Source organism: Liolophura sinensis, chromosome 7 (genome assembly GCF_032854445.1).
Source record: "Liolophura sinensis isolate JHLJ2023 chromosome 7, CUHK_Ljap_v2, whole genome shotgun sequence".
In the NCBI taxonomy this organism is placed as follows: Eukaryota; Metazoa; Mollusca; class Polyplacophora; order Chitonida; family Chitonidae; genus Liolophura; species Liolophura sinensis.
This window is the reverse complement of record NC_088301.1, coordinates 20,030,989-20,046,117: the sequence shown is the minus strand read 5'-3', so window position 1 is coordinate 20,046,117 and position 15,129 is coordinate 20,030,989. Positions and strand designations below refer to the sequence as shown.

General features: G+C 39.2%; 1 protein-coding gene across 1 annotated transcript; it reads right to left on the bottom strand.

Moving 5' to 3' along the window:
• Window positions 1–5,471: 5,471 nt before the first annotated feature.
• Window positions 5,472–15,033, bottom strand: LOC135469606 (tartrate-resistant acid phosphatase type 5-like). The gene is made up of 6 exons (XM_064748104.1): window positions 14,965–15,033; window positions 13,338–13,549; window positions 11,955–12,079; window positions 10,748–10,948; window positions 9,522–9,669; window positions 5,472–8,205 (listed from the first exon to the last, which is right to left on the bottom strand). Exons 1-6 carry the CDS (start codon window positions 15,023–15,025, stop codon window positions 7,942–7,944), a joined length of 1,011 nt encoding a protein of 336 aa, XP_064604174.1. The 5' UTR covers window positions 15,026–15,033; the 3' UTR covers window positions 5,472–7,941.
• Window positions 15,034–15,129: the final 96 nt, after the last annotated feature.

Genomic DNA, 15,129 nt, shown 5'->3' with positions numbered 1-15,129 from the left:
GCTCAAGCGATATTCAATAAAATCGACCAGGTTCTAAACTCAAATGGAATCCCGTGGATCAACTGTGTTGGCTTTGGTGTCGACAACACCAGTGTTAATCTTGGGGTTAGGAACTCTATATTTACAAGGGTAAAACAACAAAACGCTGATTGTTATTTCATGGGGTGCCCATGTCATCTTGTGCACAATGTGGTCTAGTTCTAGTTCATTCTCTGACTTTTCTGGTTTTGACGTTGAGGATATGTGCATTGATGTCTTTTATTATTTTGACAAAAGTACAAAAAGAAAGTCAATGCTTGTTGAGTTTGCAGACTTCTGTGATGTCAAGGGATAAAACATGTTAATACACGTTGGCTAAGTCTGGAAATAGCTGTGAAGAGAATTCTTCAAATGTACCCCGCCCTGAAGAGCTACTTCCTCTCAAACAGTGAGAATATACCTCGTTTCAAACGATTGAAAGATCTGTTCAATGATCCAATGACAGAAATCTATTTACTGTTCTACAGCGCTGTCCTGCTAACGTTCACAGCCGTGAATAGGTTCCTTCAAAGAGAAGACCCTTGTATTTACGCAATCTACCACCAGCTCCGCAGATTTCTGATGAAGTTGATGGGGAAGTTCATCACCATTCAGCATATGAAAGCTGCCGGGATTGATCTGATGAGTGTCAACTATTCTGAGACAATGAATCATCTGAAGGATGATCAGCTCTTCACTGGTTTTGTGACAAAACAGAAAGTTCAGAAGTTGTTGAATGATGGTGACGTATCACCAAGGGAAGTTACTGAGTTCTATTCGGCAGTGCGTCAATTCTACATGAAAGCTACAAAAGAGTGTCTTGCAAAACTTCCACTAAATGACGACCTGCTTCTGCACGCCCAGTTCGTTGATTTCTTCAGGAAAGATGAGAGTGGATTTGATGATATTGAATTCTTCGTTAAAAAATTTGCACACCATCTCCCCTCAACAACGAATGAGATCGAGAAGCTCCAAGAAGAGTTTGTGGAATATCAAATGCTGGAAAAAAGTCAAATTCCAGGAAAAAACTGGGACAGCGCCCGCGTCAAACTTACTGAAGATGATAATGATCAGGAACTGGACGAGACTTCGTCTTATTTCCGGATGGATGTCATTTGGGGTCATCTTTCCTCTCTTAAATTAGTAGACGGCAGCTCTAGGTTTGGAAGGTTGAAGTGGCTAAATTGATACTTATCCTACCACATTCCAACGCTGGCGAGGAGAGGGTATTTTCAATGGTGAGAAAAAACAAAACCGCTTTTCGAGGATCGCTGGGAGTAGAGGGCACGCTGTCCTCTTTGATGACCATCAAACTAGCAAACTGTCACCAATTTGAACCACCAAGTGAAGTCTTAACCAGCGCCAAGAAGGCCACTCGTGAATACAACTTGTTACACAAGAAAAAATAATCTTTTCAAATAATAAAAGAGCACTCACGAGTCACATTCTTGTAACCACTGGCAGTGTAATTGTTTTACCACTAGACCTACCTCCGATCGATGATTCATCGGGCGTCGCCACCTGATTATAAATCTGTGTGCCACGTCACCTTATAAGGTTATAAACAGTCACAATGCCGTCTAGCTAGTGTAAATTGTTGCAGACTACTGGCTAATTACAAAGTGACTAATCTGATTATATTTTAATAGACATTTTATGAAGCCACTCCACGGTATTCAGATCACGTCATGCATTGTACATTATCTTCGGTTTGTTGTGTGTTTGGATTGTTTCCAGAATTTGAATAATTTCAGGGAAATACAGTTTCCAATCTGACAAATGGTGTTGGTTATTAGTATTGATTTTCCCCACAAAATCTGTATAGATTTGCATCAAAGCGCCTAAAACGAGATCCAAAACGAAGTAGAATAAGTTTCCTAACAATTCCACATTGTAATAGGGCCTACAGTAAGTTCACTCTTGGACTTCCAGTTTATTCTCTTAAGGAGAGAATAATATCAAAAGCAGTCCATATTTGCTGATAAATATGATGGTTATTCTTATGTAAAAATAGAAGATATTGTAAAAACCGTAAGTTAACATTGTCTACTGATTTGCAGTTTTATTCTCCGGAAATGAGCTAGAATGCATCTCCGGCAATCTAGAACCCCAGAGCTTCTAGATTGGACCCTCGCCTAATTGGCTGGGATAGTAACCCAATCTCACTCCTTGGGAACATTTTAGGTTGAGAGGTCTGAATACGACATGTTTGCTCTGATAAAAACGCACCATGAATGAAAGAAAACGCATAGGTTACCGCATAAATGGAATCAGAGAAAGCGCATACCGCATGCCGTATCCGCGTACCGCGTGCCGTATACCGCAAACCGCATACCGCGTATATGGAATCTCAGTTTTAGGTCAAAGGCCTGGAAGATTTAGGAAGACAAACTCCACAGCGCACGCGCGAGGTTTCTTGAAAACGGGAGAGAGGCGTATGGAAATACATCTATAGGCACAGAGCCTTGTATATATCTGCGTATCTTCCGCTAAATCTCAAATGTGCGTACTCTTAGGCCATGCAATGTATCAAAATGAAAAATACAAATTAACTGAGTGTAACTTTGCCACCAGTCAGTACTATGTAAACAAACACTCAAACACGTAGGCCCTAAGTGGGAAGGTCTACCAGCAACCTACGGCTCTGCCCAGCCTTCTCCCACCATAATGCTGGCTGACGTCGTATAAATGAAATATTTTTGAGTACGGTGTAAAACACTCATCAAATGCTGCTAAATAATTTTTTACAAATAACGAAGGAATATGTCATCAGGTGTCCAATTATCGTTAACGTGTATACGTTAACATTTATGTGATTCTCACTCGGTAATCACGACCGGTACCACAACCGCTTACAAACTTACCTATGTGTAGTCTACCTGAATAGTAATCCTTCTAGGCATGGATGTACTTTGGACTCAACGAAATGCATGTCACAAGAGTGACTTCAACAAACTTTGAAAACCAGCTGAGGGAAGACAAGGGGAATAACTCTGTGGATACAACCTTCTGGGACACCAGCCTGTGACACTTGTTGCCCCAAAAATTCTTCACGTATGTATATTGTTTGTTTGTTACTTCACCAATCGGCGCTTAAGCACCGTTGCGCTTCATTATAACAGTGGTCCGTCCTTGACGGTTGATTTCTAGTGATGTATTTGGTACGTTAGGAATACCTCCTGAATCGGAGACAGTAAACTGCTTCTTCGAACTCGTAACTCGGTTGAATAAAAATATTTTGTAGGGAACAGTTTGCTAATTTGCTGTCATCTATACTATATGTATAATATGAAATGGGCAAAGTCTGAAGACGAACGTAGAGCATAGGCCTACATATACATCTATCTAGGCAAATTAATAACAGATCCATTATCTTTACTTAGGCCCTATGTGCAATACCTGAAACAGTACCATAAACTGTTTATTTATTTATTTATTTATTTATTTATTTATTTGACTGTGGTTTTACGCCGTACTCAAGAATATTTCACTTACACGACGCTGGCCAGCATTATGGTGGGAGGAAACCAGGTACCGGTACGGTACACATAGGCCTATATAGCTTATATCTGTATTGTTGCATTTTGCGTTTCTCCATTCTTTGAAAGAAAAGAAAGCAAATATCATAACCTGAGTTTTAATATGTTGGGCGGAAATGGACAAAACAGGCCTAAAACGTCGGCAGCATTTTTTTCTGACGTGCTAGGTAAGTCTATGAATCAACTTCTGATAAGTACCGTTAGACGTAAAACCGTAAGCATGTTCTAGGATATACATATTCTAGGAATTAATACCAAAGGATGCATCATGTTAGAAAAACCGGAAACACGATTTCGGGTCACTCGTAACCCACGTACATATGGGTTAAAACTTCTTGAACTTCCTGTGGGATACTTTGCATATGTATATACATGTACACATGTATACGTTTGGTCTAGCGTTGTCCTTTCTTTTAAACGCTGTCTGGATGTGCATAATCAGGGAAGAATCTCGCGCTTATATTGTGCTGTTCCATCAGTGTCACACCCTTCCTGTACCTTGCAGTGGCAAACAACATGTGGCACGCATGGAGCAGATGATGCATTGTAATTTAAAAAAAAAAAAAGAAAAAAAAAGATGTGATGAGATATTTCTATAGAAGGCCTTCATGTATGACATGAATGAAATAAACCAACCGAACACATCGATCCTAGATACATTGATGTTAGAATTTTTACAGATTGTGAACTCATACCGGTAACCTTATTAAATTACCGCCCTACAGGACTGTCTTATTTTGTGTGTCTGATATTCTCTGGCTAAGGATATGTTTAACATCCCACGGTGGTTATTGCCAATGTTTGTAACTATACCAGAAAATGTGATATTCTTTGCACAGAATAATATTCATTTTAATGTAGCCCGGGTTCTGGTGTGTAACACGGGTATTTGTTTCAGGACATCAACCGATCAACATGCAGGACACAGAACATGGGGGTTATTTGTTAAATCTGTTCCTAAAGAGAGAAACAGTAACACATTAACACCATTTTTTATTGGGGTGTGTAAACTACTCTTGGTACTGTGAACGTCTTATCGACTTCTGAACACGATTTCTTAAGAGTGTACAATGTCAGCAAAATGTTAACCAATTATAACAATTAAAACCAGATTTCTTATGGTGTACCATCTTACAAAAGTTAACCCGCTATAACATTCAGAGCACAGCATTTCTTAAAGTGTACCATTTTAGCAAAATTTAACCCGCTATAACATTCAGAACATAGCATTTCTTAAAATGTACCAACTTAGAAGAGTTAACCCGCTATAGCATTCAGAACATAGCATTTCTTAAAATGTTCCATCTTAGCAAAAGTTAACCTGCTATAACATTCAGAACATAGCATTTCTTAAAATGTACCATCTAAGCAAAGTTAACCCGCTATAACATTCAGAACATAGCATCTCGTAGAGTGTACCATCTTACACAGCAGATGTACATATGGAAGGACTGTTAGACAATCAGTATCTATACACAAACTGTAAATTTTCAAAGTAGTGTGCACTAGTGTGCAAGCAATGTTATCGGTTTTACACATAGCGTGGATTGTGGAATTAAAGACTACAAAGTGTCAGGTTTGTTAGTGTTGACTTGCTTCAGAAGTAGCGAAGGTTTCAGTTACTGTCGTTCACACCACCTCTGCATGCTATCACCCGTGTTTAATGATTTAAAGATATCGAACGTTTTAACATTACGTCGTTTTAATCACCCTTGGTTCAATACTCGTATCTTCTTTCTTCAGGGATAAAGAAGCTTTCAAGATGAAGTCGTATATCACCTTTGATATATAGCCTTGCGCTGACTTTCTTCAAGGATGAGATTTCAGTACTGATTTTTTTCTTCTTTTCTTTGAATGAGTGTAATACGCCGTACTCAACAATACTTATACGTCGGCGGCCAGCATTTTGGTGGGAGGAGGCCCGGGGGAAATCCACGACCGATTTCAGTATTGTCAAAAGTACATGTACATAAATACATGTAGATAGAAGTATCCCATGCCATCTTTATATGATTACCCATCTGCCATACACGTTCTATAATATAATATAATTAAAGACGGTCAACTTGGAGAGAAGGCTAAACACAGAGCAGCGACGACAGTGTGAGAGCTGACAAATGGTCACACGTAAACAATGAACTCAGGCCTTTTGTCTGTTTACCTCAGGGTTTTATTCTGTTCATGTAAATGCTTAAAAAGTAGGAAATACGCTCTGCAATGCACACTGATTGGCGTACACCGTAAATACAACTCATATGTATTTCTCACATTGGTGAAAATCTGCTATCAGACAAGAAATGTCTCAGCTATTCCTCCAAATATCCCCCCAGCGTGCATGCACTGCCAATCATCTGTCCATGTATATATAGGCCTATATAGGCCTCTCCATATACACACGTACAATGGTTAGCGAATAAATTGGGTATAATTTTATTTTAGCACTCAAAATTAACAATGAGGATCGCGTGCAATATTTTCTGGAAATCGGCGTCTCGTCGACGTCAAATTCAAAAGGAAAGGAAATGCCAGGAAAGCCCTTCCGTCCACCATACACATGAACAGCTAAATGCTGTCTGGAAGTATTTCCCGGACAGTGTTAATCCTGTCTGTAATCGTAATTCGTAACAGAATTAAGCGTTCACTATAACTGCATCACAAGATTAACAATCATATTCTTTACGTTATCTGAAGATTATACTGACCTAAAAGTCAACGCTTGAAATGTATGTTCGAATTGTTCGAATATGTTTCGAATTTCAACTCATTCTATGCATAAAAATTTATTATATTACAGTCAAGCGCGCTGTACCTTAAGTCTATCAGATTGGAAACAGAATATTGCTACCAACATAAACTAATTTTAAGCATCCAGGCGAATGTGTCATACACAGGCTGCAAGTTTCTGAGAAAACACGTTCAATTATATCACGAATGCTTAGCGATCGTGAAACAACAACATATGTATCAAATATCACAATAGCATACACCGATGTAAACATTTTACCAGAAAAGATATAAATATATGCCACAAACTGAATTACATGATCGTGATCAAATCACTCAATTAACAGAGATAAAAAAAATGTTCAAAGCACTGGGTATGGATTTGAAAGATGGAAGAAAGTTCCATATACAACATAAAAGATCTCATATAAAATCAACAAAGATCAAGATCGAAAGATCAACAAAACTGATCTTTAAAAAAATGATGATATACTGTACAACTAACCAACCGTGTACTAACCAACTGAGCCACGAAGGCCCCTTTACATGTTTCAAAATTATCTTCTAACATCAATGTGTTGCATACCATAGATATCTCTACATTGCATGCAATAACAACTGGGCAAAAAATTGTTTGTACCCCATTTAAAAATTTAAAATTTAATTAATTTAAAATTTAAAAATTAATTAATTTAAAATTTAATTAATTTAAAAATTACAAATTTCAATGTCATTCATATGATAAACCCAATAAAGAAAGATATCACAGATAATATCCATTGGCTAAAACCACAGCTATAATTGTTCAACATCAAAAATTGGCACTGTGAAATATCAGGTGAAAAATCATGTTCCATGCAATGTTCTAAGTGTGCAGGATATAAAATCTAAAAGAGCACCTGAACTTAGTAAACTTTTTGCACCAATATACGTGGTCACTCGGACCATTTCACAATATGCGAAGATTTATACAAGGAATTGCTTGACAGAATAGGTTGATTAAAAATTTACCCTCTTCGGCACTTAATATTTCTCAATTTTCATAGAACAAGCTAGCTGAGAAACTACTATATGTAATGTAGCGCTCTGCATTGGCCCAACCTACCTGTATACGCACAATTTCACCAACCACAACTACTTCAAACCGTCCTTACCTTTGCATATACACTGAATACACAGAAGTCATCCAAAGTGTTAGATAAGTCAGAGCCAAGTCCCTGCAAGGTACTGTTTGAAAACTTCCTCAAAGGGACTTTCATTATTAGTTTTTGCTTGTTCCATTACCATCAAATATAAGGCTCCTCCAGGCAATGAATTTCGTTTTCAACAGTTTATCTTTCGACCAGTAACATGTCCATGGCGGAAGTTGGAATTCAGAATTCGACAGGCGAGTTCTTCGCCTAGTTCGATGCAAAACTTTAAACGGCTGGGTTACGTTTAAATTTGGGGTTCCCGATGCAGGTATTTGGCATATCTACACTTCGGTTGACTTAGGGAATCACTGCATACCAAATACAAGGACGAGTTCGAGTTGTTAACAGTTGTGACATCAATTGACCGCATGGCAGTACAACTTGGATCCATCCTGAGCGATATCTTCAGTCGTGTCTCAGCCTTGCTTGAGTTAAATTTTCATTACTTGGCAATGTATCAAGCACACCTATACAGGGTTCCCTTTCATCTTCCTGAGGGGCATCACTCTCGTGTACAAGACTTTCCCGGTTGCCTCTACAAAGGTGAAAGTCATGTTATATGCCGAGGCCTCGACCAATCCAAAGCCGCCCATTCCCAGCTTGTTGGCCCAATGATATTTCAAGGATCCCGTCGGAACGCTGCTTTCGTGTGCCAGGCTACCGTCTATGAAGTTCGCAGCACCCACAACGAAGTAGTCGATGTTGTAGCCCGTCAAGCCGTACTCAAAATGCTGTAAACGATCGATTCATTGATTATTACAGTATTTGTTTCATGAATGTACAATCTGATAAACATCAAAACATCGCGTTTCTTGTTCAGAAATTTCAAAACAAAATGCGAAAGTCATGTATATGATAGCCTTATCTCCTCTACTTCTAGAAATTTTACCCAATATGTATATATACCATAAATTTATTCACCAAACATGTATTTACCAAAAGCATATGTATGCAGAGAAAAAAAACAATATATATATATATATATATATATATATATATATATATATATATATATATATATATATATATATATATATATATATATATATAGACATATCCAAAGAGAGCAACTCATGCGACGTGGCTGAACGCCAGAACGGAGATTTTGTGGACTTAATGGACACGCCAAATGTAGAAGTTTAGGTGGTGATAAATTCTGTCGAGAACTCTTGTGGCCAAGAGAATTTTTAAAAAAATACAACAAATTTATTAACATGGAATATTAGCCCATTTGATCTGGTTTCTTCGATCTGTAATAAGAGCCTTCTTGTTATTTATCCATAATTTTGAACTAACTTCATCATAACCGGATGTTGGCAATTTCATATCAGGTAACGTTTTTCCCACAAGCTATCTGGATGGTTCAAGTTGAGAGACACTGGTTGCATAACCCACAGAAACGCGCATACTTCTGGTGATCGACTCTCATATGCTACCTGATCTTCAGCAAAGTCGCACTGAATGAATGCTTGGGGCTAACGTCGTACTTAGTAATTTTTCAATCATATGACGACGTAGAGTCATTATGTGCGTGTACATATACTGGGTCTTCTTGTGGCAGGGCGAGTCTTAGCCGCCAAAGTGCTGTCGCCACTGAAGTATCATGCCGAAGACACCAGACGTGACACCCCAACCAGTTACATTATACTGACACCGGGCCGACCAGTCCTGTTTCCTTGCTCTAACCTCTAAGTATTAAGCATCAAGCAAGACAACAGCAAAAACAAACAACAAGTTTGTGGTGCGACCCAAACCGTTTTGATCTCGGGTTTACCGATTCGCCATTGAAACTTGCCGATTATCTATATGGCTTCACATTACGATACAGCTGTCAGTGTCCCAATATTTTTAGTGTGTCCCATATATTTTTACATATGCGATTTCAACAGTATTTGGGTCAAAGATGATGCCCCTTACAAAAATCAGTTTCAAAGCAATGTGAATTTAATTCGTTTTCACCTTCAAGCGTTTTCTTTGCTCTCTTCAAAAGTTCTTAGGCTTAAATAATTTTCCATCGGTTGTCCCAAGAATTTAGCTAAGCACTCACCTGCAGGTTATGATCATGGCCGCACAGGTAGGCTGTTGCGTGGTTCTGCATCAGTAAAGGCATCAGGCGATCCACTAAACACTGAGTGGGTCCGTGCTCGGCCACAGACCACACGGGGTAGTGACCAGCCACCAGTAGGTAGTCAGCACTGCGAGTATATGACAGTGTATAATTATGTATTTATTTATTTATTTATTTGATTGGTGTTTTACCCAGTACTCAATATATGATATAACACCTACGCTGAGAGAAAGAGCAGGTCTCAAACGGAGTTACTCCAAACAAGTTTCTCCAAAAGAATGTTACCCTTTCACCAAAGAGGTCGGAATTGTGGTAAAATCCAGTGATTCTTGTTTTGAAATGACCTTTGCCAAAAACGTTAGTTTGGTTTCGACTCGTTCGTTTCCGGAGGCCCGTTTCATGAAGCATACTTAGTGTTAAGTTGTCCATGGATAAGTGCATTTTATATCTCCACAACATATGTTGCCATGGTAGTTAAGGGGGAAACTTAGCTAAGTGAGCTTCATGAAACCGGCCCCAGCCCATTTCACAGTAAAAAGACCAGTAGATCCAGGATCAATCCTTGATCGAGTCACACCTAAGACTTTAAAAGAGGAAGTTGTAACTTCCTCGCTTGGCGTTCAGCATGAAGGGGATAGTGCAACGACTGGCTGACCCGTATCAGTATAATGGCTCGGGCGGGGCGGCTTACTTGCCTTCGGTAAGCCGTCTAAGTGAAGCAGCACTAAATAAAAGAGCGGTGGAAAGCCGTCCTGCAACAAGGAGGCACGTTACACGTACATGACCCTGAGGATTCCTTCGTCGCCATATGACTGAAAAATTGTTGAGTACGACGTTAAACCCCAAGCACTCACTCACTCAGATTAAAAACAATTACGGCAATAAACAATTAAGTACAAAAAATGATTTCGATGTATAAAATTATACACTGTAACCCATTCTTTCGTGAACAATATTTGTGGAGACGTTTTCTCAATAATTAATGTAAATCGTTATGCGAAAAGTATCTACATTTCTTGAGTTTTGCCTTTGTTCTTCATCAACCCGTTATTCAGGTGTCAAAAGCAGTTTTTCAATGAACCTGAAGTCATGTATCATCTATCACATGACCAAAAGAGCCAATAAACGTCACTCCTAACTTTCTCACAAGAATGCAGCCATCCCTGAGTCTTTATATCATGATGAATCTATAAACTGTGCCGTACTTGCTGGCCTGTAGCGTTTTTCCGATCCAGTCCCACTGTTTCTCGGCATCATCAACATCACTAGGACCCCTCAGTGGCTTCTGACTGAAATCTGAGTCCGTGTTACCACACAATATCACTGTGTCTATCATCACAATGTCCACCGTTAGGGACGTGCCGGGAATCCGGAAAGTCAGATTGTAATAAAAGTTTGGGAAATTCCTGAAAGAAAAAACAACACCAAAAGTACAAGAAATGGCCATTCTTGTACATGATCTGATATTTTAACTTACCACTTCAAGTGCTTTGGGTTAAGGTGGTGGGTGGTTAAGGTATGTGTCTTTCAAATGAAACATGTATTCTACGGTGGAATATCGTGTAGCCTTACACGAAATTCAAAGAAGTCCATGCACTTGCCTATGGCTTCTACCAAAACGATATGTGTTAGGCGTAGTCAGGTGTCACACATGGAAACGTTCGCCAATACCTTGTCAAATGTCTGCTCCTGGCACTCTGGTTTCCATCAGTCACGCATGCATAAAACTGGCCACTACTGATTAGGTGAAAAATTCTTGAAACAACAATCAAATAAATTACAAAATACAGCACTCTGGAAATTAGTGGATAGACACACAACAAATGGCCATAATGCAGACAGCTCCTCGACAGTGAACAGTGAACTCAAGAATTTATTTATTTATTTATTTATTTGATTGCTGTTTTACGCCGTACTCAAGAATATTTCACTTAGACGACGGCGACCAGCATTATGGTGGGTGGAAACCGGGTAGAGCCCGGGGGAAATCCACGACCATCCGTAGGTTGCTGGCAGACCTTCCCACGTACGGCCGGAGAGGAAGCCAGCATGAGCTGGACTTGAACTCACAGCGACCGCATACTTTACTCATACAACTGAAACCGGGCGTAAGAGGTTTTTTTATACACCACACGTGCACGGAAATCAATCAGAACGTGCACAACGCGGCCTGGTCATCAAATGGGCTTATCATAAACTTCCTGGTATGCGAACTTTTCAGAAATCAAGAAAGGTCTTTTTTTTACTAATCCATTATTAACGTTTTCCTTCGATTTGGAAGGTTATAATGTTTAAACTTTGTGATCCAAAACAACAACGACGTACGGGAAAGTACGGTAATCTCTTTAGCAGAGCAAAATAGGAAAGCAGATATTCCTATAGGAACAAACAAAAGTGTATGTATATACATACCATCTATGGGAAACAGCGGAGTAGGCGATTTCTCCCGAGACGTTACCGTTGTGGTCATGATTGCCCGCTAGAAAATACCAGGGATTCTGCAACGATTCGCTAGTAAAAACGGACTCAAATGTTTCCTGATTAATAAAAAGAACAAAAATTGCATAGATTCAAAGTTGATGAAATAAATTTACTGTCATATATAAATCACGAATAAAATAAACAGCCCTACGTCTCTGGTAGGCCCAATCTAAATCAAGATAATTACTAAACAAAACAAATTTACATTCTTCATATTCATTTCTTAAAGAGGATCCACGGCGACCCTATCATTTTACATGGCCATTTTATTTCCCTAAACAAATTCCCAGGATCAATAATGCAATATACGTAATCGTCTGTTCCATCGTACAGGACATGTTTATTACTTCTCAGTCAACTGTGACGGAAGAAAGTTTTGTTAAAACCGCGCCCTTCGCGGTGTTGCGGAGATTTATAGTGGACGCTATCAGCCACCATATGGAAACCGGATGCAACCACTCGCGTCCTGAAGCCGCGCCTTTAATACCCCCGTGTTGAGAGTACGAGAGTCGAGATTAACAAAAACATGGCGTAAAAAATTGCGCGGTTTTTCCTAATCTCGCCCAACGGGTGTTGTGACAGGACGCCCAAGTCGAGAATGTTAGATTAGATATTAATGCTAATGTCAGCTGAGCGGTTTGTTCAAATTCGCGCGAGAATAACTAAAAAAAATCGTCCGATCTAACCAGAAATCTCGCGTTCTCTAGTTTTCTCTAGTCCCTTCCGAAAACTGCGCGATTTGTTTAGTTATTCTGGTGCGACTTTAGACAAACTGCGCGAGATTAAAAATAATATGCGGCTTCACCAATTTTGCATTCTCGAGTTCTCCACACACGCGTCCCGTCATAAAACCAGCAGGTCTGGATCAGACAAAACGCGCGATCTTTTACGCGCCGTTTTTGTTTATTTCGAGCAACGGGTATAAAAAAAGACGTGGGTCCAAAACGCGAGTGGTCGCACCCCTTTACCATAATTGTAAGCATTTTAGGCCGGCGTTTTAGATTCATTTAATTTATTACTATGCGATGTAAGCCAGCATTATAATAGGAGTAAACCAGGTAGTTCCCGGTGGAAACCCATGACCACCCGCCGCGTGTATCCCCACATACCACCAGAGAGGAAGCCAGCATGCGTTGAACTTGAACTCACAACCATCGTACTGGTGGCGGGCTCCTGCGCCAATGTTTACACGACAGCAGTGAGCAATATGGTAGGAAGAAATTGGGGAGGGTCCAGGAAAACACCCCGACCATCCACAGGTTTCTGGAAGACACTTCAGCACTTTAGAGGGATCACAACCAACTGAGTGTATACCTTAAATCTCGGGTCATCCACATTTTTTACTCCATCAAAGTAAAAGTTGTCACCCAAAGCCAGATTGAACTGACTTCCAAACTGCTGCGTAACTTTCCCTAACTGAGATGCGACAGCTGTTTCAACAAGGGTTCTGTAGGGGAAGTCAGGGAGTCCGCCCCAGTCACCAAGAACGGCAAACTTCAGGCTGCTACTAGATGCTAGTGCCCTTCCTACCAGATTTCAAGAATAAAAACACAAATCCACTGATACATACTCGCATCAATAAAATAAATTTGGCAATAAATGAACATGAGAATAAAAAGAGAATTGTAATATTTATGCGCTTTACAGTTTTAATAATTCAAACTTTGTAGTCGTCGTACTAGCCTACAAGTAATTTTGTGACAGGCCTATATACATATATTACTACACTACTCCTTAATTACAATTAATCAGACAAAACAGAAAAAGTTTCTGAATTTACGAATACGTCAATAAATATTCATCTTAAAACACTATGTACATGTCATGCAGATCCTGTATGGCTGAAGCAGTGACATATCTCCGTTTATTTTAGAGTGTACATGTTTTCCAGAAATTATGTATGCCTCAAATGAAAGGTAATGAACTGTGTCCATAAAACAAATATTTTCTAAGTGAGGTTATGAAACCATATTTTCCATATGATTTCCACATTATCTTGAGCATCAAAAAATCCAACAAAACTTATTAGAATGTTCCTAAGGCAGTACATCAGAGATGATTTTGCAGAAAATGTACCAAAGGCCAATGAGGGAAATTATTATAAAGAAGGTGATGTGACGTCACATTACTTATGAGAAAGGCCACCATATTTTATCTTACTTTAAATGCTTTAATGCAGCATAATAAATTCTAAAAAAAAATAATAATAAAAGAAAATAGGTTTGGGTGCAATTTTGCACGGTGATGTTACATAGTTTATTTATTTATTTATTTATTTATTTATTTATTGGATGTTTGACGACACACTCAAGAATATTTCACTTATACGAAGGCGACCAGCATTACGGTGGGAGGAACCCGAAAAGAGCCAGGGGAACACCCATCACCATCCGCAGGCTGCTGACACACATCGCTGATGTTAAGTTTCATGACATACCTACACCATGTAGATGTGATCACAAATATATGCTGGTAGCCTATATATTTTAAACAAAACGAAGAACACTAGGTACATGTTGTAACATCTTTCCGTTAGATTAGAATGATTAAGCATTAACTAAGTGACACGCGAACTTAGTGTACATGTACCAGCAGTTTGTAACTATAGCTCCCGAATCTTCATAGCCATTTGAGTCTAAAAGGTCCAGGGTTCATTGAGTATAAGCTGACATGAAGATAGACGTCTCTCTTTATCCCATGGGCGTGTTGTCACTGTTGTATCTGTAGGCCATTAGCTAAAGTTAAAGTGATATGCACATCATCGTCACTACATGTACCTGTATTTGTAAAGGGCTCCGGATAAATTTACGCAACGCTTGCGCAACTCTTACGCAACTATACGGGTCTTTCCTCAAAATAATGAAGGTTGCCAAATATTTACTAATTGCTCAGTGTTCAAAATTTTTCACAGTCAAATAGGCAACATAGGTCAAATATTTACCTGAACAGCATATTAAATCCAGACAAAGCAATAGCAACGCTGTCACTTTGACAGCCGCCATTTTTGAAAACTTTGCTAGTCACATGATTGTGCATCACATGACACTATTCAACCTCCGTTGAGGGCAGGCTGATGATAACCTCGATAAGGCGAGCTGGGTACGAA